Source organism: Podarcis tiliguerta, assembly GCF_965153285.1.
Source record: "Podarcis tiliguerta genome assembly, chromosome: 7".
Taxonomy (NCBI): domain Eukaryota; kingdom Metazoa; phylum Chordata; class Lepidosauria; order Squamata; family Lacertidae; genus Podarcis; species Podarcis tiliguerta.
This window is the reverse complement of record NC_139540.1, coordinates 15,923,066-15,949,583: the sequence shown is the minus strand read 5'-3', so window position 1 is coordinate 15,949,583 and position 26,518 is coordinate 15,923,066. Positions and strand designations below refer to the sequence as shown.

General features: G+C 44.0%; 1 protein-coding gene across 7 annotated transcripts in view; it reads right to left on the bottom strand.

Moving 5' to 3' along the window:
- Positions 1-26,518, bottom strand: part of SAMD12 (sterile alpha motif domain containing 12) — a 209,992-nt gene that overhangs the window by 154,360 nt on the left and 29,114 nt on the right. For 4 of the 7 annotated variants that reach the window (XR_014513768.1, XR_014513769.1, XM_083450765.1 and 1 more), the window contains exon 3: positions 3,653-3,782. Coding sequence is in view for 4 of the 7 variants with exons in the window: in XM_083450765.1 (XP_083306891.1) it covers positions 3,653-3,782 (130 nt within the window). In the remaining 3 variants the exon portion in view is untranslated. The remainder of the gene's footprint in view (positions 1-3,652; positions 3,783-26,518) is intronic. The other 3 variants (XR_014513770.1, XM_083450766.1, XM_083450767.1) reach the window with 1 other exon arrangement.

Sequence of the window (26,518 nt, the reverse complement as noted above, 5' to 3'; positions counted from 1 at the left end):
ATTGTTTTTTGTTTTTATTTATATTTTTGATGTATTGTAAGGTATTGCTTTGTTTTGTTATTTTTTTTAATGTTTCTTTCTTCTTTTTTCTGTAACTATTAAACCTCTAATAAATATTTTATTTTTTTTAAAAAAAGAGTTCTCTGCAGTGTAGACATTTCAAACATTCATTTAAATAAGCATTTCCAGAGGGTTTCTCTTAATGCACAGATTACCATGGAATTCGTAGAAGAACTTAATGAAGGAGTGGAGAAACATGTGGCCCTCTAGGTGCTGCCAGACTCTAACTTCCATCAGCGGCAGCTGGCAGGGTAGTTGGTCAGGGAAGATGTCAGCTTTGTAGTCCAGCAACATCCGGGGAGTGACAAGTATCCCACTCCTGATTTAGGGTCTTCTACAAATTGGGACACAGACACCAAACAGGACCACCATCTTCCACATGAGCCTGTCCTATTGGTAAGATCATCCCTCACAAGAACATAAGGAAAGCCCTGCTGGATCAGCCCAATGGCCCATTTAGTCCAGCATCCTGTTCTCACAGTGGCTCACCAGATGCCCGTGGGAAACGGGCAAGAAGGATCCAAACACAAGAGCACTCCACCCTCCTGCGGTTTCCAGGAACTGGTATTCCGAAGCATTGCTGCGTCCAACCGTGGAGTAGCCTGATGGTGGAGATACCTGGAGATTGTGGAAAGGGCTTTTCAGCAGTGCTGTGTCCCCCAGAAAGCAGTGCCAGTTGATGAATTTAATTACTTTTAGGCACCAGACAAAGGCCTGCTTATTTATTCGTAAAGGTAAAGGGACCCCTGACCATTAGGTCCAGTCATGGCTGACTCTGGGGTTGTGGCGCTCATCTCGCTTTATTGGCCAAGGGAGCCGGCGTACAGCTTCCGGGTCATGTGGCCAGCATGACTAAGCTGCTTCTGGCGAACCATAGCAGCGCACGGAAACACCGTTTACCTTCCCGCCGGAGCGGTACCTATTTATTTACTTGCACTTTGATGTGCTTTCGAGCTGCTAGGTTGGCAGGAACAAGGACCGAGCAACGGGAGCTCACCCCGTCGCGGGGATTCGAACCGCCGCCCTTCTGATCGGCAAGTCCAAGGCTCTGTGGTTTAACCCACAGTGCCACCCGCGTCCCGCTTATTTATTGAGGCATTTTTAAATGGCTAAGTGACATTTGCTGCTATCTTGCTACTGTTAGCGATACATTATTATTATTATTTTACCTGTTGCGCTGGTTTTTAATTCACTCGTTAAAAATGCTTTTTGAAATATCACGCAAGGGTTTTTGCTTTTGCAAATTAAGACTGTTGCACGGCTTTAAAATTATCGATCTAAAAATTTGTAAGCTGGTTTTGCTACCTCCCTCTACAGCAGATGAGCCGTAAGAACTCATGACATGGAATCTGCAGATTGGGGAAGGGGGGGGGGGCGGGATAAGCCCTGTCTGGCATATTATTCAAAAGGACATGTTAATCCTACACAGATTTTCCAGTTAGGTTTTGCTCCTGATTTGTAACAATAGAGTGGGCACACAGCCGATTTAACACCAGCTTCCCCATGAGTTTATAAAATTATTCGCTTTGGAGATTTGGGGTTTTTTTAAAAAAAAAAAAAATCCCACAAATTTTGGAGAAGAAGACGTGCCTAAAATAACAGGGCTCCTGCTCTCAGGTAGATGGTGAAAGAGTTAGAATTACTTGTCCAGAGAGCAGCCCACATGCATCTGCTTGAGTTGTTAAGAACACAGAAAACTGCCATATTCTAGGTCAGGCAATTTGTTCATCTAATGCAGTGTTGTCTACTCTTGACTGGCAGAGTCTCGAGAGGTAATTCATTCTTTGGCTACATGGCCCTGTTAACTGGAAATGAGGGGACTGAGCCTGGGGCCACTAAACTGCATTCCCTCCTACTGTTCTGGGCGTGTCCTGTTCAGAAGCAGGCAGTGCAGGGAATCATCCAGAGGTGCAGCAGACAGAATACCCAAAGGCACTACAACTTGCCTAGCAACCGCCTCTTCTGTGCCAGCCGCTGCTGAGAAGTCAGCCTGGTGGAGGATGAATGCTACCCTGCCCCAGAGATCTTAATAGGGCCAAAGCTACATAGAGTTGTAGGTTGGGAAGGGGCCACGAGGGTCATCAAATCCAGTCCCTTGCAAATGCAGGAATCTGGGCTGAATGGTGGGGTGGAGAGGTTCCTTCAGGTAGGCCTTTAATAATATTAAATTCTTTTTACTTCCTGCAATATCGCAGTGCAAAACCTTTGCACAACTTGAAATAACGCAAGAGGGCAAAAAAAAAAAAAATTAGCAAGGAGAGGTTAAGCACAAGTTTCAGTTCAGTGTTGTTTTAGATTGGTTTCCCCCTTGAGTACCTGCAAAGTCTGATAGCAGGGGTCAGCAAACTTTTTCAGCAGGGGGCCAGTCCACTGTCTCTCAGACCTTGTGGGGGACCGGACTATATTTTTTTTTGGGGGGGGGGGAATGAACAAATTCCTATGCCCCACAAATAACCCAGAAATTAATTTTAAATAAAAGCACACATTCTACTCATGTAAAAACACCAGGCAGGCCCCACAAATAACCCAGAGATGCATTTTAAATAAAAGGACACATTCTACTCATGTATAAACAAGCTGATTCCTGGACCATCCGCGGGCCAGATTTAGAAGGCGATTGGGCCGGATCCAGCCCCAAGGCCTTAGTTTGGTCTGACAGCAACACCAGGGACATGGGCAGATCCAACTAATCCAAGTGTGGCTTAAACTCAGAGCAGTTTCAGTTCAGAACCATGATCTGGATTCCCAAGCAATTCTTTTTCAGCCACTGACCCTCACCCCCACCAATTTGTGGCATGGTGGCAAACAGCAAAGAAAACCTGCTGTGTTTCTGGAGTGGTCAAAGACCAGTACCCAGTTGGGGATGCATATGGAGTCCTCCCTGATTATTAGATGATTTGATGAGCAGAGGGGGACATAAGCTGAACAGATCAGCTGGCATGGGGGGGGGCTGTGTCCCCCTTGGTGTGTCCTGTGTGCGCAGAATGCAACACACTTCTGGCACGCCCTCAGGCCTGGTGCTGGAGAGGATGGGTGGCTGGGAGGGAACCAAGCAAAGAACTTTCCCCTCTGGCTCTGATTTTAATCTGAGCTGAATTTAGATTCTCCATGTCTGCCTCTTCTTTGAAGAGAGAGCAATGAGCTCTCAAAGCTCATATTCTGACCTCCAGACACGTCAGGCTTGGTTGGTAGCATCTGTATAGAAAGGCTGTGTTCTTCCACTGGGCTCCTCATATGAAGCTATGCTTCTTGTATTCTAAAGTCTTATTGGAGCAGAATCGGTTTGTTTCATTTATGCCCTTTCAGCCTTAAGCCAGGCCCCCAAGGTGGGCATGTGTCAAAAAAGATATAGATTAAAAACCACAATCCTTTATCACGGCAAGGCTTGCTCACTATATGTTTTCTGCGGATTGCTCCTTCGGATAACAAGGCTGGGAAGGCTGCCGATTCCCTCCCGGCCTCCCCACCGCTCAGCACCGGGCGAAAAAATGAAGCACGAGTTTTATCGGATGTGGCCCCCTCGCAAAACAAGAGCAATCGAAACATACAATACACACTCAAGTGAAATAGGTCTTTATATTTCATACTTTACCAGTTATGTCATGCTGTTTGAATGACTCACTGTAGATTTGATACTGATTAGGGCAGTGTTTCTTCAGCCACTTGCACACATCCTGCTGGGTCCACAGCGCCACCGGCTTGGTCAGTTTCACAATATTAGACTGGAAAGGCAGAACAAGGGAAAAGGCCATTTAGAGCAGACGTCTTGTCCCGCTTGGGAGATTTATTCTGTGCCTCACCTTGTACCAAGACACCAGCGACCCAGAGCAGTCAACCTGGTGCCTTACGATACGATACAATAATATTTATTGTCATTGTCCCATACAGAAGAACAAAATTGAAAAAAATCTACACCAGACATTCAAAACCAACAAGCCTGCTATCCCAGCTATCCCAGCCTGGTTAACCCCCTAAAAACTCTGGTACCCCATAGTTAAATACAATATACTCCCACGGAGACTACCTTACACTGCGTTTAAAACCAAATAGCATTTGGATAAAAACTGTTTCTCAGGCGGCTAGTCCTAGTCTTTATAACCCTGTACCTTCTTCCAGAAGGCAGAAGCTGAAAGAGATCATTTCTGGGGTGCGCACTATCCTGCACTATCTCTGCAGCTTTTTTATGGCACCTGGAAGCACAGATTTGATCCAAGGTGGGAAGATGTTTCAAGATGTTTCAAGACTTCCATCCACCCCAGCCAGCAATCCAGAACATCTGGAGGGCACCACGTTGGCTAAGGCCGCTCCAGACTCTGTGCAGTCGCAGACATTCCTCTTTCTACGGAACAGTCAACAAAAGAAGGGATCTCACCCTGGCACTTTTCCATATGTCTGGCAATTAATAAATCAGCGCTCACAAGTACAGGTATCAGAGACATCTCAAGAGTTTAATGGCAGGTGGGAAAATATTACCAGAGGTCATATAGGTAACAAACGACCTCGGTCCAGTATACCTGAAGGAGCGTCTCCACCCCCATCGTTCTGCCCGGACACTGAGGTCTAGTGCCGAGGGCATTCTGGCATTTCCCTCACTGCGAGAAGCCAAGTTACAGGGAACCAGGCAGAGGGCCTTCTCGGTAGTGGCGCCCACCTTCTGGAACGCCCTCCCACCAGATGTCAAAGAGAAGAACAACTACCAGACTTTTAGAAGACATCTGAAGGCAGCCCTGTTTAGGGAAGCTTTTGATGTTTAACAGACTACTGTATTTTAATACTTCGTTGGAAGCCGCCCAGAGTGGCTGGGGAGGCCCAGCCAGATGGGCGGGGTATAAATAATAAATTATTATTATATTATTATTATAGCAAGCGGGATAATCAATGAACATGCCATCCCATCTCAATTAATGCTCTTTAAGATGAAAAAAAATTGTGATGTATGTCCTCACCCCACTTGTTGGTCCTCCAATGGATCATGAAAATGCAGCCTATATTATTATAGAATCATATATACGTAGTATCATAGGACTGTAGAGATCGAAGGGACCCCAACCATTGAGTCCAACGCTCTGCAATGCAGGAATCTCAACCACGACAGCTTAAAAATTTCCAAGAAAGGAGAGTCTACCATCTCCTGAGGGAGACTGTTCCACAGTAGAACAGCTCTTGTCACTCTGATACCAAGAAAGGTCTGAGAAAGATGTCTTGATATTAGGGCAGCCATTGGTGCTTTGACTTTCCAAATGAGGCAAGAAATAACAATGGATCTGCAGTGTTGGTGTTGACCTTTAAAGCCCTAAACGGCCTCGGTCCTGTATACCTGAAGGAGCGTCTCCACCCCCATCGTTCAGCCTGGACGCTGAGGTCCAGCGCCGAGGGCCTTCCGGTGGTTCCCTCACTGCAAGAAGTGAAGTTACAGGGAACCAGGCAGAATGCAGAATTCAGACCCAGGACAGCATTCACCAACCTGACACCATCCAGATGTTATTGGACTAGAATTCCTTTCATCACTGACTAGTGGCCATGCTGGTTGGGGCTGATGGGAGTTTTGGTGTAACTTCCAGAGGGCACAAGGTTGGATGAACTCCTAAACGGCTTGTTTCCCCCTCAACTGTTTTATTTTGTTCCTCAGAGTACATTACAAAAACAAGAAAAATGAAATTCGCATACACGTAAGATATACAGTGGTACCTTGGGTTACAGACCCTTCAGGTTACAGACGCTTCAAGTTACAAACTCCGCTAACCCAGAAATAGTACTCCGGGTTAAGAACTTTGCTTCAGAGTGAGAACAGAAATTGTGCAGTGGTGGCGCGGCAGCAGCAGGAGGCCCCATTAGCTAAAGTGGTACCTCAGGTTAAGACCAGTTTCAGGTTAAGAACGGACCTCCAGAACGAATTAAGTTCTTAACCCGAGGTACCACCGTACAGGGATGAGGAAGAGAAAGCATTATTTCAAAAAAAAACCACCAACATAATTTTCTCAATTTATGAAAAGTACTTTAGCTGCAACTGATTTTCACTCATTTCCTTTCTCGTTTTGCAGGAAAATTGTCTGGGAGATACAAGTTTGTGTTTACACTTTATAACTTCAACTGAGTGTTGTCAAATCATCATCTTACAATCAGTCTCTTTTGTATGTCTTAACTTTGTTTTTCAATATATATTCCATCCTTCAGTATTTCATCTCCTAGCGCGGCTAACCAAACAGCATTAAACAAAAATGACAAAACCGATCAAAACCGATCAAATTAAAACATGTTGAAAACAGCAGCACAAAAGCAATTCACAAGATATTTTGGAAGGCCTGGGAAAGAAGATATTTGCCTGGCATTGAAGAGACGTGAGGTTATGCATCTGGCAAGCTTCCTTGGGGAAAGGTTTCCAAGAAACGAGGCGAAAAAATCAAGAAGATGACAGTCTCTGGATGCCATCTGCCTAACCTCGGAAGACAAGGACTACCAGAAGGACCTCAAAAGATTATCTCGGTTTCGTTTGTGTGGGAGAAGGCAGCTCTTCACATCCCCAGATCTTCTTCTTCTACTACTTCTAACACTACAACTAAAGGGCTACAGGCAACTCCTGTTTATGCGATTCTATTTGCGCACAACCACACACGTGTGTGGTGCAGGTTACCCAGAAGTGGTACCCAGGAATGGGAGCACCTGGTCAACTGAGCCCCACCACCCTTGTGGGAGCTGGAGGGGTGTCGGAGCAGGCCCAACTGATGTGCATGGGTGAAGTGAAGGACATGAGGCAGGAGATGATAATGCAGGTGAGCTGTGCACAGGTGAGCTGCAAGCAAGCTGCCAGGCAGCTCTGTGGAGGCTCCTTTTATTGACACTATATGCAAACCCAGGCTGATACATTTTGGGCTGTGACCTTTGCACACCTTCCAGTCCCGAGATTGTGGGGTACAAAGATATTTTGGCAACTGTTTCCACCGCGTCATTTTCCCCTTGCACAATGTATGACGAAAGAGACAAAGGTCACAGACAGGACATGGCAGACTGCTGAGACCACAAAAGGTTAGACAGAGGGCAAGATGTTCAGGCAGCTCAACATGGGGAAGGAGCAAAGCTCTGCAAGTCAACCCAGCTCCACTGTCCCTCTGGCTCTCATGAGCTGGAAGGACAGCATAGCTCTGAAGCATAGTGGATCATCATCTGCGCAGGTTCTGCCACCCCTCCAGCTCACGTGAGCTTGGTTGAGGAGGACTCTCCAGGGTGCTCCCCATTTTACACAATTTCACATATGCACACAGAAGCCTGGAATGGAACCCCCACATAAATGGGAGTAGTCATCTGCACTAACCCTGATTCTACTTCCCACGTCAGACGCAGTATGCTTCTGAAAAACAGTCTCTGGAAAATGCAGGAAGGAGAATGCTGTTCCACTCAGGTCTTGATTTCTGACTTCCCATAGTAGGCAATTGGGCGGGACACTGTGAGAGAAAGATATTGGACTAGATGGGTGTCTGGTCTAATCCAGAAGTGCCATCCTTATGTTCTTAGGTCACCGGGTCATATATGACTTTGCAGGTAATCCTTAGCACTTTGGAAAATTAAGCAGCAGCCAGTGCAGTTGTTTTAAACCTTATTATTATTATTATTATTTAATGAAAAGAGATTTAAAACAGAAGAGTGGCCGGGCAAACAATAAGGGAGCCCTGGCAAAGTACTAACAATGTATTCATGAGCACACTTGCTTGGCAGGCCTAGATTATTGTATTCTGTAGATTAAATGCCAATGAGCGCTCCTGCTGCAAGAATGTAATTATCACTGTTGAGGACAGCATGGGCTCCTCCCATTTGCTGGACCTCCAAAAACCTACAGCAGGGCGATGCATCCAGCAGCTAAAGGAACAATCTTCTCATTTTTAAACTGAGCACAGGAACATGGGCAGGGCACAAACTGGGGGCTCAGCACGCTATTTCAGAAACCGTCTCTTCGCAGAATGGAACCGCATCTTCCTGTGGATCGGCAACAAATAATATATGCTTACTGTCACGTCAAACAGTAGGAATTGGGCAGTAACAATACATCCCTGAGGTTTGTGAAAAGCAGAGGAATTCAATCAGACAGAAAGCCAAATTTTGGAATTCTATAATCAGTGTCAATCTGATTATTATTTTTTTGCAGCGTGTACAACAGGAGTCAAGATGAGAGCATAAGGGAATTCCTGTTGGACATACAGTACAGTACTGCGTTCCCACACTGGGCTATGGCAAACCTACAAACAGGACAGGATCGCAACAGCAATTTTCCAATGGGAACTAATTTATAACCATTGTAATCAGCAGCCATTGTAACCAGAATTGATGCTTTTGAATTATGGTGCTGGAGGAGACTCTTGAGAGTCCCATGGACTGCAAGAAGATGAAACCTCTCCATTCTGAAGGAAATCAGCCTTGAGTGCTCACTGGAAGGACAGATCCTGAAGCTGAGGCTCCAATACTTTGGCCACCTCATGAGAAGAGAAGACTCCCTGGAAAAGACCCTGATGTTGGGAAAGATGGAGGGCACAAGGAGAAGGGGATGGCAGAGGACGAGATGGTTGGACAGTATTCTCGAAGCTACCAGCATGAATTTGACCAAGCTGCAGGAGGCAGTGGAAGACAGGAGGGCCTGGCGTGCTCTGGTCCATGGGGTCACGAAGAGTTGGGCACGACTAAACGACTAAGCAACAACAACAACCAGCAGCCACTGTGAGAGCCTTATTCTCCATGACTTTGTCTAATCCGTTTTCACTACGTCTTGTGGAAGCATTCTTATTTAACAATGTGTTTGTGTGAAAAAATATGCCATTTTCTCTGTCCTGCCTATCCCACGACTCAGGTGGATCTGGGTTCTAGTCTTATGCTGTGGGACTGCAACTCCCCGTCATTCTTGACTATTTGCCACACTTCTGAGGGCCACCCCTACTTTCCACAGAGCATTTGCTAGCATAAAGAACATGCACCTGTACCTGCACAGGACTCAACCTGGGTCCCCTTGCCTTGCTGAAATTAGGCTCAGATTAAAAGCTCAATTGTAGCCAACATTATTTATGCATTTGTTTCTTTGAAAAACACTTGTTAAGTGCTTACATTTTTCTAATAATCTCTACACGGTATACAATAAAAGGTAAAAGGTAAAGGACCCCTGGACAGTTAAGTCCAGTCAAAAGCAACTATGGGGTGCGGCACTCATCTCGCTTTTCAGGCTGAGGGAGCCGGCGTTTGTCTGCAGTCAGTTTTCCAGGTCATGTGGCCAGTGCGCACGGAAACTCCATTTACCTTCCTGCCACAGCGGTACCTATTTATCTACTTGCACTGGTGTGCTTTCGAACTGCTAGGTTGGCAGGAGCTGGGATAGAGCAATGGGAGCTCACTCCATCGCAGGGATTCGAAGCTCCGACCTTCTGATCGGCAAGCCCAAGAAGCTCAATGGTTTAGACCACAGTGCCACCTGCATCCCTGCATGCACTATGTACAGTATTAAAACAATATCCATCAAAACAACAAGCTGTGGCATGTGCTTGGTTGTGGTTAGAGATGGGAAGGCCCAGAAAAGAATCAGGAAAAATGGGGGGGGGACAGGGTTTCCCCCCTTTTTTTAAAAATGAAAAAACCGGCTTTGGTTGGAAAAACCAGGAAAAAACCTCTCTCCCCTCCCCCAATTTTCCCATTTCCCCCGCCCCCAATTTTCCCATTCCCCCCCCCCCCAGGCCTTCCCATCTCTAGTTGTGGTGCACATCTGTGGTGTCCATGACAGTTTTTGCAAATGTGCTCAAGGCCTCTCAAACTCCTGGCGTTGGCAGTGCTGTTCGTTTGTGTGGAGTGGCAGCACAAAACGGTGTTCTGATCTCGCAGAGCTTGTGGTTGACCGGTGCTCCGATATAACCACCACCCTAAGAGGGAAATCACCCTTGCCGTAAGTCCAGGAGTCGAGTAGCATACGTAAAGAGACCTCCCCAGCCTGCCATATTAAGACATCAAATGCAAGATAATCAAGCTCAGGGGCTATTAATGTTTAAAAACACAACCCATTAGCAACCTCTTACAAGAAGAGAGGGCTGAGACGCCGTATCTTAAGCGTAAATATGTTTCTAGTGCTAAATTACTGCCAAAGTGTCAAGACTATGTCTAAGCAGCCACTTATGGGACTGAAGGACTCTTTAAACCCCTGTCTAGGGAAAGGTTTATGCTGCTCAGCGCTCCTCCTCCTCAAGGACTTCTTCTTTCTCTCTTTTTTTAAAAGAAACATCGATTCACTCCCTCTTAGGGGAATCTTGTCTGCTTAAGTTAAAAATAGCTGCCATTTTAAAAGCACCTGCATGTCTGTTTTTTAAGCAGACAGGAAACAGAGAAAATGGCCTGTTTAAGATCCCAGGCCTGAAGTGCATTTTACGTTAGATGAAGACAAGGGGTTGGCAGCAGGTGCTTAACCCCCATTCCCCAGTCCCCCAACTTAAAAGGGGCACCACTCCTGTACAGCCAAACAGGCCAGGCAGTAAATAGAGAGCCAAGGTATCAACAGACCCAAGAAGAAACCCAACCAGTAGCTGCCTCTGGAGACCCCTTGGTTGTCGCTGGTTCAACTCTGCACTAGGAAAGGTGTCAGTCACAGCGATACTTGTTTATTGATACAGCTCTACAGAACAAAAATCTCTAAGCGGTTTAAATGAAACCACTATGAATGCGAACAACACTAAATAAAATGTTGCAAAAGCCAAACGAAGTGCAACTGCAGCTCACGAATAAAATTGATCAGTGGGCAAAGCAAATAATAATGATGGTGATGATGATGATGTCTGAGTCCAGGAATGCTTGGGAAAACATATAGGTTCTTAAGAGGTGTTCAAAAGTAAATGTGGTCTTATTATTATTATTAATTATATTATTATTATTACCCCAGCCACTCTGGGTGGCTCCCAAAAGAATATTAGTAATAATAAAGTGATAAAATATCAAACATATCAATATTAGCAGTGTGGTGTAGTGGTTAAGAGTGGCAGACTCCTAAACCGGTGAACCGGGTTCGCATTCCCGCTCCTCCACATGCAGCTGCTGGGTGACCTTGGGCCAGTCACACTTCTCTGAAGTCTCAGCCTCACTCACCTCACAGAGTGTTTGTCGTGGGGGAGGAAGGGAAAGGAGAATGTTAGCCGCTTTGAGTCTCCTTCGGGTAGTGATAAAGCGGGATATGAAATCCAAACATTAAAAACTTCCCAAAACAGGGTTGCCTTCAGGTGTCTCCTAAAAGTCAGATAGTTGTTTATTTCCTTGACATCGGATGGGAGGGCGTTCCACAGGGTGGGCACCACCACCGAGAAGGCCCTCTGTCTGGTTAACTGTAACCTCACTTCTCGCAGTGAGGGAACTTCCCAAAGACCCTTGGAGCTGGACCTCAATGTCCGGGCTGAATGATGGGGGTGGAGACGCTCCTTCAGGTATACTGGGCCGAGGCTATTTAGGGCTTTAAAGTTCAGTACCAATACTTTGGAATGTGCTCAGAAACACACTGGGAGCCAGTGTAGGTCTTTCAGGACCGGTGTTATATGGTCTCCCCAGCCACTCCCAGCCACCAGTCTAGTACCACATTCCGGATTAGTTGTAGTTTTCGGGTCACCTTCAAAGGTAGCCCCACGTAGAGCGCATTGCAGTAGTCCAAGCAGGAGATAACCAGAGCATGCACCACTCTGGCGAGACACCCAAATCACCCAAGGAGGGCACTGCAGAGAGAGGGTGCTATCTTCCAAAATGGCCCACTTCCATGTTGTCACCAAATGGCAATCCAACAATTTCAATTCTGAAACTGCTACACTTGCCTAATATTTGTAGTTGGAAGCCTTTCCTTGTTACAATCGAAACTTTGGAAAGGGAAAAGCTTCCATGGAAAAATGAAGCACTGGAAAATTTTCCGGGTGTGGACACTACACGGCCCCACTTTGCTAGCTAGCTCAGCTGTCTTGACCTGCTATCATTCAGTTCACTTTGTTACTAAGCAAGGATCTAATGAACAACAGGCAACAGGAAGCTTGAGCACAAAGGGTGGGGTTGGGAGGTTCCCAGTTGGACTTGGAATGGTGTGCTTGCGTTGAAGTCCGGGGGCACCCAGAAAATGGCGGGTGGAGGGGTGGGTGGCAAGAAATATCCAACAGGGAAAGAAAACTGGTTTTATCCCCAGTTTATTTCAATAAATAACCGTTGTCTTTGTAAGATACAACTCATCAAAATGCACAGTAAAAAATGAATCAGTACAATAGCACGTGCCACTGATTTCTGATAGTGCCTCTTGAATGATGTAGAAACTAGTCTGCTGTACAAAAGTAAAAAAAAAATTGCATTATTTGCTCCACCCACTTTGGCCTCTGGCACTGCCCTCCCTTGTCTGGGAAGAAAACTTCCCAGAAGCAAATGTGGCCCTTACACTAAAACAGGCCCCCCACTCCTTTAACAGATACTATATAGTACCTGAAGGCTCTTAACACTATGTAAAGTGTATGGCAAACTACTTATAAAAGAAAGGATGAGGGAGGGGGAGTTTATTTGCAAAGGAACTGCATAAAAGTATTTCTGATTCTGAAAAGCTCCCTCCCACAACGGATAAATCCCGTCCCATCTATGAGACTCTCCCCACACCCTGCTTTTTGCAGGGGCAAGGTTGCAGGACAGAAGTCACAAAATACCACATTTATTTGGGGGCTAGCCTACAAAGCTACACACCACATTGAATGCAGATTTACTATTTACGAAAAGCCACTGTAAGCACCAGTCCTTTCGCTTCAGAATTAATATTATTATTTTTAAAGACGGAATCGAAACAACTTCCCAAATCAATTTCTTTTGGTATTAAGTTTGTTTTCAGAACTGCAACAGCAAGGACTTCCTGTGGACTCTGCTAACGATAAAACTGACCACTCCGAAGGCAAAACAAGAAAAGGGGTGGTTGGGTGGGAGTTAAACCAGCAGATTTAATATGTGACATTTAATTTCATGCTCTGTTTGTTCCATTGTGCAAAGCAAAGAGTAGTTCTATCATGGGCTTGAAAATAATAATAATATTTTTTTTTAAAAAAATCAAAATGATAGGCGGTGCATTATTCGACTGCATACTTCAGGGATGGCGACATTAGCACTCAAGTCCCGCAGAAGTCCTTAATAACCAGGGAAAGTTTAAACAGTGACTTTACAAGGTATCTCGGCTGTTTTACAAGTGCTGCCTACAAAGCTTGCATTTCCAAGGTCAATGTATTCACCGGCACTTCCACATCTTTATTTACTGTCATTTTCCCTCTTTACCCAAGATGTCTGGACTTCAGAATGGCAAAGATTTCTCGAAGCAGAATGCGGGGACGGCAAACACTGGTGTGTTTTACATTCTGCAAGTCTGTTTTCTCAAAGAGGTTTGTCAACAGACAAATCCGAGCAACCAACAAGGCAAATCTGGAGCCAGGGCGTGTGCACAGATTGCAAATCGACAAGAGCGCCAGGCAGCCCATTCTAAAAAGGGAGTTCAGGCAGCCTTAGAGAGAGAAAGTAAAGCGCAGCCTGGCTTTTTCCAGCTTGCAGGTAAGGGGCTAGAAACCCCTCGTGAAAAACAAACAAGCAAGCAAAAGGCATCCCTTTGCACTTGCATCTTGCCCTTCATCGAATGGATTGTGACTTGCAGTTTATTTTTACAGATCATAGTTTAGCAATTATTTATTGCAATTGTTAAGAGTGAATTTCTGTTTCATTATTATTTGATGACGTTTCGAAAGTTAATTTTAATGTGCGCTATTATATTCTGCTAGATTGCTGAACGTTATTTGATATAAGCGGTTCCATTTCAACGTTATGTTTTATTATGGTTTTCCGTATCGGATCAGATTATTACAAGGTGTGTGTTCTTTGTTGCGTATTCTGTTGCTGCAAACCGCCTTGTGCATAGTAATACAGATAGGCGGTATACAAATGAAAAGCGAAATGAATGAGATTCCCAATGTTGTCCTCACAACAATTTTGCAAGGTAGGTTAGCCTGAGATGTACTTGTCGGAAATCAAGCCTATATAGGGAGATAACTGGCAACACTCCCAGGCACCCGGCTTGGTCTCCTGTTGACCTCCCTGGCTGCATTCCCAGCAAGATCCAGGCTAGGTCGCGATAGGCGATTCTTCTCAGCGTGAGAAGAACACCCCCCCCCCCTCCTGGTCTCCCGGCAGGGAAAAGGAGATAGACAGAAACGTTTTTACATGCTTTTATTTCTGTCTTTGAAGCATAACAGAAAACATGACTGCTCTCTTCAAGCTCCAGCAGTCGAGTGACAAACACCTCCTGTATTTCCTGTACAAGAGCAAGAGGAAGAGCTCATATTAAACTCTGAGCTAATTCCGGTGCATTGCCCTGTGAGCTGACTGTCCCTCTGTTTCCCACGGACAGTCACAACATTCCCATCATGTTTACTTTTCAAGCTAGCAGTTTGCAGCTGCACTGCTTCTATATCGTAACAGTACTGACTGGTGCGATATCACCACATGGCTCAGCAGGGACTTGCAGGGAATGCAGTCAACAGTTGGGTGCCATGGGGGGGGCGCTAGGGGAGCACTGGAAGATGGCCGACAGTAACATCTCTCTGGCTCACACGAGGTAATTAAGAGGCTGATATGGGAGTATGCAGCCTCCCTTGTTGCCCCAAGGAAATGGGGAACACTGCCTTGCCTGCTGTGGCCATAAATCACCCCCGGATTCGAAAGAAGGGGGTGAGGGCACTAGGCACAAAGCCCTTGTGTGGGTCCGACTCTCCCGGACGCTGTCTCTGATTGCGCACTAGTTGCAGCAGCTCGAAATAAACAATTAGAGAGAGAAGCAAATGCACATATTTCTAGTGAAGAACAGGAGTGAAGACTGCTAATTGAAGTGACCTCTGTGAAAGTTGAGCAATGGGTTGGATTTAACAGGAATATATCTGAAGAAGATACATCAAAGGTTCGGTATGTCGGAGCGGGACTGGATGGGGGGGGGGACTTTTCTTCTTTTCGATTAACCAATAACCCCTCCCCAAGAAAGAACCGTCACATAACTGACCTAAGCAGGATGATTAAAAACTGTGTGGAAATGAATTACTAACCAAAAGTTTGGCTTATGGAGATCGAGAAAAGAACAAGGGCTCTTGGAATGGTGCAGTAATAAAAAGGGAGTCGCCATCTTGGCAGGTTCTGTCGAAAGATTGATGATCGGGAGGAGGAAGCTATGGACTGGCAGAACCTCCTCAGAGGACTGAGAAAGGGAGTGACAGATCTGTGAAGATTAACGGGCAAAAACACACATAGGGTTACAATTTGTTTCAACCCGCTTGTGGAGACTATCAGAGGTCACAAAGAGAAAAGAAAAATATATGAAAATAACAAGAAGAGATGTGGAAAATAACAAGAAAGGATTGGATAGAATTGTGAACACTATTTGGACATATTTGTGGACATTAAAGGAGCAGCAACAACAAGATGATTGGATCCCTTTCGGAACTTGAAATATGGGTACCCCCAACAAAAAAATTAGAATTCGGCTTTGTAATTTGGAATTTATGTGATTTGATTTGATTTGATTGGACTGTTAATAAAAATTATTTAAAAAAACCAAAAACAGTTGGGTGCTGTAAATGTGTTTCGATGAACACAACATCTCAGTCCTAGAATGCTGAAAGTTATTTAGACTTGAAGGAGTGTCTCCACCCCCATCGTTCTGCCCAGACACAGAGGTCCAGTGCTGAGGGCCTTCTGGCGGTTCCCTCACTGCGAGAAGCAAAGCTATAGGGAACCAGGCAGAGGGCCTTCTTGGTAGTGGCACCCGCCCTGTGGAACGCCCTCCCACCAGATGTCAAAGAGAAGAACAACTACTTGACATTTAGAAGACATCTGAAGGCAGCCCTGTTCAGGGAAGTTTTTTTTTTTTTTTTTAATATTTATTGGATTTTCCATTTACATAAACACCAAGATAAAAACATATCCACAAAAAACAAAAAGAGAAGAAAAGAGAGTATAGAATTATAAAAAGAGGAAAATTAAAAAAGAAAAAAAAAAAACAAAAACAAAAAAGGGACCCTCTTTCCCACCCCCCAACACCTAAAAACCCAAAAAACAAAACACAAAAATAGCCAAACAATACAAAGTTTCAAATTCCTTCTTTTTTGACTTATTTCCATGACTTCCTCCCACCTCCCTCTTTGTATACCAATTTCTAATATAATCGGCAAATTCCATCCAACTTTTACTGCTTTTCCACTTGTTTACCTTACCCCCTTTTTTTTAAAAAAAAGAAGAAATGTAATAATAGAAAAGGAAAATTTACCTTAAATTTTCTAGTCTTAAACCCTGTGATAATATACCCTTATATCCTAATGTTTCATCTTCCTTATCTTAATTCCTAGAACCAAATAGATTCCTTCCGTCATCCCCCAGAAATACCTATTAAAACCATATTATATCAAATTTTACTTAAAGAAAAAAAGAAATCCAACTTATCCCACCATCTCTTCCCCCCGGTTTCAGGTACTGCCAATCCTTTTTACAATTTTTTTAAAGTCTTTCCAGTCCATAAATTCAATCCATCAGCCAGGTTGTCTTATGTCCGAGGCCTTTAAATCATCTTTCTGACCTGTCCGGAGAGTCTTTTTCGAGCCTAAAATTATGTCCCAGGCCACATTTCCCTCGACATCTCCTTTGACCTTTTTGCACAAGCTTGCACAGACTCTATGATTCCTCTTGTACACCAAAAAATTGTCCAAAACTTGCTCCACACTCTCTTTGAAGTTACTAAATTTCACTTCTTCAAACTTTCTCAAAGTGCCAATTTCCAAAGTGTATCTTATCAAATCTGTATCTCTCAGTCCATATGTGGCACTACGTTTCCAAATCTGTCCTTTGGACTCTTTACTCTCATAGTCCATTTTTTGTCCATCAATTTGAGGCTCTATTACTGTATTTTCCACAGAAGATTCCTCTTGCAAAGACAAAGCCTGTTCTGTTTGATCCATATTCTTCTCAGGTATCCATCCTTGTTGGTTTGTTTCCAATCCTTGAGCCGAGTTTGCTAATTTTTTTCCTTCTTGAGCCAGGCTGTGTACATTTTCCTTTAAGTCAGAAATGCCAAATTCCAGAATAGACAGTTTTTTTGGAAATTGTTCAAACAGAGCTGTTATTTTTTCTGCCATATTCCCAAGTCTGTTCTTTCAATGTTATCTTACTGTCAAGGTCAGATGCTTGTATTTAGTCTGTAAAGTTGCAGCCTGTGTGAAAGTTTTCCATCCAAAAGTATAACAATGTAGCCATCCAAAATGTATTTCTGTAACTTTCCACTACAGCCTGTTACAATTCCTCTTGGTTGTTTTTCATCCACCTTTCAGTAACAGTAATCATTTAAATCCTTTTTTCCTTTCCAACAAACAATGGGCAAAAAGATTCAGTTCTCCCTTAATCCGTTCCTTCTTAATAATTATTTCTTGTTATAAAGATTCTTTTTCTCCTTTTGGCAGCCCGGTCCCGGGCTCGAGATGGTAGAAGATAAATTCAAAATACACTGCTCTGCAGGGCTATAAACTGTTGAAGCAGTCTCCCCCTCTTCCCCTGCCTCCGAGGGGGGGTTTAAAAGGCTTGGGTGACAGATTTGTTTCCTTGCAAAGTACTTTTTAGAGGCTCCAGTTCTCTCACTTTTGCCTTGATCTTTCTACAAAGTGGAAGGTGGGCTTCCTGTTTTAGCCTTCCATCTAATGCTGAAGTTCAGTAATTTGTAATCCAATTTCCATTTACTTACAAGAGTTTCTTTGGTCCAAATGTCCACAGGAAAAGTTGGCGTTTCCTGGCAGCAGCTGTGCAGCTTCAGTCCCCGAAAACAGCGATCGATCCAAAGTGCCACGCCACTCACCCCACTTCGCTCCGGAGCCCGTAACCGGGTCTCCCCGCAAGTAAGGGAGGCGCTACTGGCACAAGCCGGATCCCAGGTCCACGGTCTTCCTCCGACCGTGGTTTTTTACGGGTCTCCGCCTCGCCGTAGGCGGTCAGACCCTTCTTTTCGGAGAGCGGTCCCCTCCGAGACGGAGGAAATCTGCCATTACCAGGCGCGCTCAACCCGGAAGCCCAGGGAAGTTTTTAATGTGTGACATTTTGATGTATTTTTAATCTTTGTTGGAAGCCACCCAGAGTGGCTGGGGAAACCCAGCCAGATGGGCGGAGTACAAATAATAAATTATTGATATTGGAAAATTGCTAAAATGAAATTTAAACAAAATCAGTCAGGAGGTCACCTAAAATGGAATGAATTTGGATTTTTAACTTTAAAAAGTTTTGAGTGTATGTTTGTTTGTTTTTTATATATGTTTGTTATTTTGTGTTGTGTTGAAAATGGAAAATTAATAAAAAACATTTGAAAAAATAATAAATTATTGTTGTTGTTGTTGTTGTTGTTTGTACTAGTGACAACAAAGAGAGAGAGAGAGAAAAGCTCCCTATACTTTCAGCATCAAAGTACATGCTTGGCATATAACCTTCTCCTCTTAGGTACAAATTCAGGAAACATATGGCACCTATTCACAGAAAGAAAAGAAGTGCTTTTGGTATCAAACAGGGAAGGGACATAAAGCTCAGGCGATTACATAGATCTGTGTGCATGGTACCACACACCTGGATTCATTCTTACCAATCTTAAGATGCAATCTGTTGCTGCAGACCAGGTGCTAGGAGTCTTTTCCCTTAGAGTTTAATTAAATGCTTCTAATGATTGCTAGACCAGCTTTGCCTTGACAATTTATAAAATCCTACGGGAAAGGGGCGAAAGTCTGGGGATTAAGTAAATACTGGGAGGCATCAGGATACCAGGTACACACTTTTGCCAGAGTTCCTGATGCAATCCAAGTGACTTGGAAGTTAAGTGTCAAGGAAAGTATTTTTTTAAAAATCAATATATATTATTGATATATATTTATTTATGCTTTGTGTTGTTTATTCATTTCTTTTTTTAAAAAAAAACAACTGTTTATCACTTTTCCATGGTGACAGAAAATGCATGACAGGACAACAGTTTAAAAGCAATCAACCTAAAAGCAAGAACATAACACAAGGAGCAGAGGAAAAAGAAGCAACTATCTAACGTTTAGAAGACATGTGAAGGCAGCCCTGCTTAGGGGAGTTTTTAATGTTTGATGTTCTATTGTGCTTTTAATATTCTGTTGGGAGCTGCCCAGAGTGGCTGGGGAAACCCAGCCAGATAGGTGGAGTATAAATGAATTATTATTATTATTATTATTATTATTATTATTAATTACCAGAAACCTCAGAGAACCAGGCCAAAGACTTCCGCCAGGCCAAAGACTTTCTCAAATATCTATCTATCATCTATCTATCTATCTATCTATCTGCAGGATCAAGTCTCCAGATATCGTTGGATTGCATCAGTTCCAGTATCGACAATGGTCATGAATGATGAAATGCACAGCCCATTAACATTTGAAGGGCCACGGGATTCCTGTTACTGCCTTAAAGCTAGCAATTGGTACTTTGAACTAAGCCACAATGAAGTTTGCATATGAGAGGATTCGAATGCTCTCAGGACCCAGCCCATGTATATCAACCCAAATATGACCTCATAACATGACCACAGCAAACCATGATGGAAATTCATAAGGTTTAAGTCGATCTCCCATCTCCTGGGAACCTATCAAAAGCCTATGTTTTCCAAGAAGTGACAAGTCTCAGATCCCAGAAGTGTAGGATGTACTCGGAATAAATGCCCCTTATTTCCTCTATGGCAAAACAACAATCCAACAGCAGTAGCTATGATTTCTCCCAAATAAATGTGAGAATGAATGTAAAGTGCAGGAAAGCTGTTATAAATAACTCTGTGCTTTGAAAAGGAAAATAAAGGGGGGGGGGATTCACCAGGGTAAATCAAACCAAGTTGAATTCTTTTACGTGTGTAAATTATGCAAATGTGCGTGTTTGCTTATTTTGCATAATATATTCTGCCAGAGGCAAGGAACTAGGCATGGCACTGAAGCCCCATCCGGGACCATCAAAAAGCCTAAAGTTCTCATCTGGATTTAGAGATTCCACCAGGCACTGTTTTAAAATGTTCTTTGCAACAATAAATCGGGGTGGGGAAAAAATTTGGGCTGAGGACTTCATGACATCAGTGAAAGGTGACTGGAACTGCATTTCAGTAGCGGATGAGACCAGAACGACACACAAAACCACACATTGTTAAGACAGAGACACACACAATGACTATCTCTCACTCACTCACACAAACACACACCTATTTACCATGGAAACAGAGGCACGCATTAAATTCTAAGCAACCCTACTGATTTCACCGACTATACAGTGGTACCTCGGGTTAAGTACTTAATCCGTTCCGGAGGTCCGTTCTTAACCTGAAACTGTTCTTAACCTGAAGCACCACTTTAGCTAATGGGGGCTCCTGCTGCCGCAGCGCCGCCACTGCACAATTTCTATTCTCATCCTGAAGCAAAGTTCTTAACCCAAGGTACTATTTCTGGGTTAGTGGAGTCTGTAACCTGAAGCATCTGTAACCTGAAGCGTATGTAACCCGAGGTACCACTGTATTCTCTATAGGCTTGTTTTTACACAAAATGTGTAAAGTTGTTATTTTTTAAAATTCCCCAATGCCCTCTATCAGTCCTGACACTAAGAAAGATTAAAAAAAATATGTCACAGCAGAAAAGAGCAAATAACATTGATATGCAATTTGATGGCACACTCTGGCTTCTGCCTCTATGAAACCTCAAACTTCAAAATGCAGTTGCATCCTGAAAACTGCATGAAAGACCTTTTGCATATTTGCAAGGAACACAAGTATGCCTCTCTGCTGAGCCACTGCCCTCCTCTGCTTTCATCTTCTTGCAGAGGAAGGAGCTGCCATCACACATTTTGCACAACATCAAAGCCCTTGTCCCTCTCAGCTGGGGCGACTGGAAAGCTGCTAGGCCTTTCCCAGCACATACAAGAGCACCCCGTATGTCAATGCAGTCTATTTTTCCATAGTGAAAGTGCCAGCATTGGCTAGAGTGTCAGACTTGGCAGGAACCCAGATTCAAATTCCAACTCTACCATGAAGTTCACTGGGTGGCACTGGGCCAGCTACCATCTCTCTGCGTACCCTTCCTCACATAGCTGTTGTGGGGATTGAATGAGAGCAGAGAGTGGAAGCACAAACCCTACATGCTGCTGTGAGCTCCCTAAAGAGTGGGATCAACAGGTAACAAACCATCAAACACGCTCTCTCAAAATATGCTCCAATTTGTGACCAAGATCCTGGAAGATGAGCGCAGTGTAACATACAGGACATCTTCAGGCAAAATGTACATTCCAGAACCTGTAGAGCAGCCTTTCTCAACCTGTGGGTCCCTGGATGCTGTTGGACTACAACTCCCATCACCCCTAGCTAGCAAGACCAGAGCTCAGGGATGATGGGAGTTGTAGTCCAACAACATCTGGAGACCCACAGGTTGAGAACCGCTGCTGTAGAGCAAGCACTGCTGGACATATGGTAATCAGGACCATGGACAGTTCATTTGGCAGCCAAGTACTCATTCCATCAATGTTTCAGGGCCACCTAGATGATCACTCCATAACGGGCTTGCAAACCTGGGGCTCTCCAGATGTTTCCTGACCAATGATTAAGGATGATGGGAGTTGGAGTCCAACAGCTGCAGAATCGCAAGAATGTCATATCTGGGTTAACATATAGCATGAAGCTATCTCGTTTCCCTTAAATCATTACAGATGTGGGGAAGCCCAGTTTTTATTGGGAATGCAGCATGTGGGGAGGGGAGGCTTATTTATTCACCCCCCCCCCCCGATAGAAATAGAGATATCACACACAGAGAGACCGGGCTGTACCCACCACCCCTGGCATGCTAGGAGCTTTTTATAAGATTTCTAGTTATACATGGGGGCGGGGGGGTGTTTGAGAGCAATCAGGGTGGTGAAGACATAAGTTCCCCAGTAAGAATCAGACTCCCCCTTACCTGCAATTATTTGAGGGCAAACAAGGCACGTCGCTGCAAGTTTACACATCTAAGTGAATGTCTAGTTTGGCCTGTAGCTCTAAGGTCCAAACTAAATGTTAATAATAATAATATTTTTATTATTTACACCCCACCCATCTGGCTGGGTTTCCCCAGCAACCCCACAGGGACAGCTTTACATGGCAACTGCAGCAGCTGGAGATCTGGATCAGAACTTCCCTTCCAAAGCTAGCTGTGTGTGTGAGAGAGAGAGCGAGAGAGAGAATGAATTCTGCTGGGATGATGACAAGAGAGGGAAGGGTTTCTTGCTCTCACAATCTGGATTCCATCCCCCATCACACTGTTAGTTGATTTAAACCATGGGTAGGCAAACTAAGGCCCAATCGCTTTCTCAATCCGGCCCGCGAATGGTCAGGGAACCAGTATGTTTTTACATGAGTAGAATGTGTCCTTTTATTTAAAATGCAACCCTTGGTTATTTGTGGGGCACAGGAATTCATTCATTCATTTATTTTTCAAAATATAGTTCAGCCCCCCACAGGCCTGAGGGACAGTGGACCGGTCCTCTGCTGAAAAAAGTTTGCTGACCCTGACTTAGGGTCATTTAGTCCAGGAGAATAGTGGGAGATTGAGTACAGTGGTACCTCAGGTTAAGAACTTAAATTCGTTCTGGAGGTCCGTTCTGTTTTTACATGAGTAGAATGTGTCCTTTTATTTAAAATGCATCTCTGGGTTATTTGTGGGGCACAGGAATTCATTCATTATTTCCCCCCCAAAATATAGTCCGGCCCCCCACAAGGTCTGAGGGACAGTGGACCGGCCCCTGCTGAAAAAGTTTGCTGACCCCTGATTTAAACTCTTACCTTAGTCCTAGCTCAGGGATAGTCAATGTGGGATTCTTCAGGTGTTGTCGGACTACAACTCCCATCAGTCCCAGCCAACGTGGCCAAGGACCAGCGATGATGGGCTTCGTTGCAGCACCAACTGGAAAGCATCAGGTTGGATGCCCCTGTCCTGACTGTCAAGTTCAAACTCTGTTTCAGGGATTGAGTCCATTGCTGGTGCTTATTTAGTTCAACTCTCTGGCTCCTCCTTGTCCATACTGTAGTTTGGCTTGAAGATCAAGGCCTGGGTCATGACTTCTATACAGAAGCTGGTTTTTTAAAGGATATTGGATTCAGTATCCAGTGCTAGGCTATTTGCTTTTTCACTGCTTGCACAGAATATGCACAAAGCCCCTTTTGGAGAAAATTGCTACGGTTGCTTTCTTGAATCAGAGCTGCTGCTGTACTGTTAAAAGGAAACTGGAGAGAGAATGGGCATGCTGGATTCTGAAGGACACAAAATTTGATTTTCTACATCAGTATATTGACAATATGAACAAAAAGGAAATTAATCAACCACTTTTGCACTTGCTTTCGTTGATCACCGGGAGTCCTCAGACTCTCTTTTGAGATAAGCAAATCTAGATGGCAAAGCTTGTCATGTAATTCTTTCCTCGCTTAATTGGATTACTTCAGATTCAATTCTGCAAATCAATGGCCAAGATGCAAGCGCTGCAGACAGAACGACAACAACCTGCTATTCCACTTGGAGCTCAATTTGGCGGCTGCTTTCTCCACACGCTTCAAAAATGCACATGCTCCAAGAAATGCCTGAAATAAGTTAGGCACTGCAGAAAATGGGGCGTAGATTAATAGCCAAATATCACAAAAAGGGCTTTGGAGACGCATTTGTTAAAAAAGCACTGCACATACAGATGTTTAAGTCTTATAGAGGATCATCTAATTGACCAAAATTAATCTCATTACTGCTTCTCACACATACAGTCCTTTACTGTGATTTGGCTAGCAAAACACATGCAATTTTGCTAGCCAGCTGCAAAAAATTAACTGGAGAATTGGGGATTTCTGCTTCAAACAAGGGGTTCTTTTACATGGAATATTCACTACATACACAATTTTGTTAGTATGAAATGAAACAGGTACAGACAAAGAACAAACCAGATAATGAATAACTTATTTATCAAGCAACAGCAGAAGTAAAAAAAAAAAAAAAAAGCCTTTCTCTTAGAAATCTGACCCCCATAATGTTAGGGAACGTCAACAGCTTTAAAGGGGATTAGACAAATTCATGAAAGGTAGATTCATCAGCAGGTCTGAAGTTCCAGGTTGAGAGGACACATCCCACTGCATTCCAGTTGCTGGGTACAACAACAGGAGAAGACTCCAGACCTTATGCCGTGCCTGTGACCTTCTGATAAGTATCTGATTGGCAGCTGGGGGAAACAGGATCCTAGTCTAGTTGGGCACCTGATCTGATTCAGCAGAGCTCTTGTAATGCTTCCAAGTTTACATGTTGACAATCAAAGGTATCTACAGTCTTCTGAGGGACAGCAGACTTGAGTTTTCATTGCTTTCTAATTATTTAGCAATCAACACCCATGACAGACAATCCTGAATATACTCAATAGAACATCTTCACGGGATCCAGATGTTGCTTCTTTTAATCAGGCATTTGTTCCTGAAATACTTACTGGGGGGAAAACATTTTGCATCTTTCTTTAACTAGGCCTTCAAATGTCTTATCGACCTTGCTGCCCACGTGACAGCTGAATCCGCATTCAAGGCCTTTTAAGAACTGTTGGACTCTCTGCGATTAACTTTCTATAAACTTCCTACTGTTAACGAGCATGTTTTAAGCCCCGTGAGTCTGTGGTGTCTGGCAAGGGAACTGTGTGTCCTGTTGAAATGCCTGCTCCACTTCTAAGCCACAGTATAACTCAAGGCTACTTACACATGGGAATGGTTTGCACCTTTTGTGGGCACCTGGGTAAGCAGAAATGAAAAAGTTGTCTGCTATTACGTCAGGTGGAGCCTGTGTGCTCAGAGCACTTGCCCTTTGGAGGGATGCAATTAACATGCTGCAAGGCTCTGCAGCGTTACCCTTTGTGCACCACAACCAGTGTTTTACTTCCCTCCAGAGAGTAAATGGCAGCTATTAATATATAGGATAGCAAAAGGTACATATGAGCACACCAAAAGTTATGTGGGTGGGAGCTGAGCAGAGACCTTTCTTATCAGTGCTGCCCTAGTTATTATAATGCCTCCCCAAGCAGGTTTGGTTGGCACCAATCTATCGTTTTTCATTTAGCCAGGATTTTAAACGGGCGATTGCTGGCTGATGTGTTTCTTGTCAGCTGTGCCTGCCTTTATTACAATTTTTTAAAAGGCAGTTTTCTCTTGCTCCAACCTTCTAATTTTCCTATCATGCTTCATTGCATATTTTTGTGAACTGCTTTGGATATAAAGAAATATAACAAACAAAGTGAACGATAACCAACATCATGCAAGCAAACATCTGATCCTACAATGAGACTTCCCCTCTTCTTTTCCCTGCTGCAGTCTTACAACTTTCCTGCGTCTAGTTGTTCAGTCCTCCAGACCTCTTTCTCCATTTACTCTTCCAGAAGTTGCATGACAAACCAGCTGATATCATGATTACAGGGCTCTCCAGACCTGACTATGCAGCCTTGGCCAATTCATGCCTTGTTAATTCATAACACCCAAGGAAGGTAGCTCACCTCTTGGTTTCTCAAAGGCAATGTCCTGTTTATCTGAGATAACTCTGCTCCTACTGCTGAAAGCTATTGATGGCTACTGATGGCGATCATCCATTCAAACATTCAGTCGTTCATTCAGCTTATGATTGATCACATTAAAAATGGTAATTTGTAATATACAGTCACATCTCGGGTTACAGACGCTTCAGGTTGTGTTTTTTCAGGTTATGGACGTGCCAAAACCCAGAAGTACCGGAACAGGTTACTTCTGGGTTTCAGCGGTCGTGCATGCGCAGAAGCGCTAAATCACGCTTTGCGCATAAGCACCAAATCACAACCTGTGCGTGCGCAGATGCACTGCTGAGGGTTTTGAATGCTGCGGGTTGCGAACGTGCATCCTGCACAGATCACGTTCGCAACCCTAGTGTCCACTGTACTTGAATATATTCACAGCATCTTCAGAGGTCAGTTCTGCAAAATAATATCTGACTAATTATGCTGCCATCAGCCACCTAGTCTCTCTCTTCCACTGGAAGTCCCCAGAAACTGAGACTCAAGCCATAGCTCTGCTCTGGATTATTCTTTTGGGCCACATGGGGATGGGATGGGATGGGATGTTGGGAGCAGGAAAAGATGGACAGGCAGATGTCCTAGCAAGGCCCCTACAGCCAAGTTACCCAAAGAATCCAGGGCTTCCCAATTCTTTTCATTCTAGAGATAACGTTAGCTTCAACCAGGCAGTGGCAGCAATGTGGTTTGTTGAAACGAATTCAATGAAGAGATTGCATAAATTTCAATAGCCAAGTATTTACACACAAAAATCAGACAATTGGAAAGTAAAATGCACATATGTCTTCTAGTCTGGGGCTTTAAATTATGACTGACACTGAGTGGCACT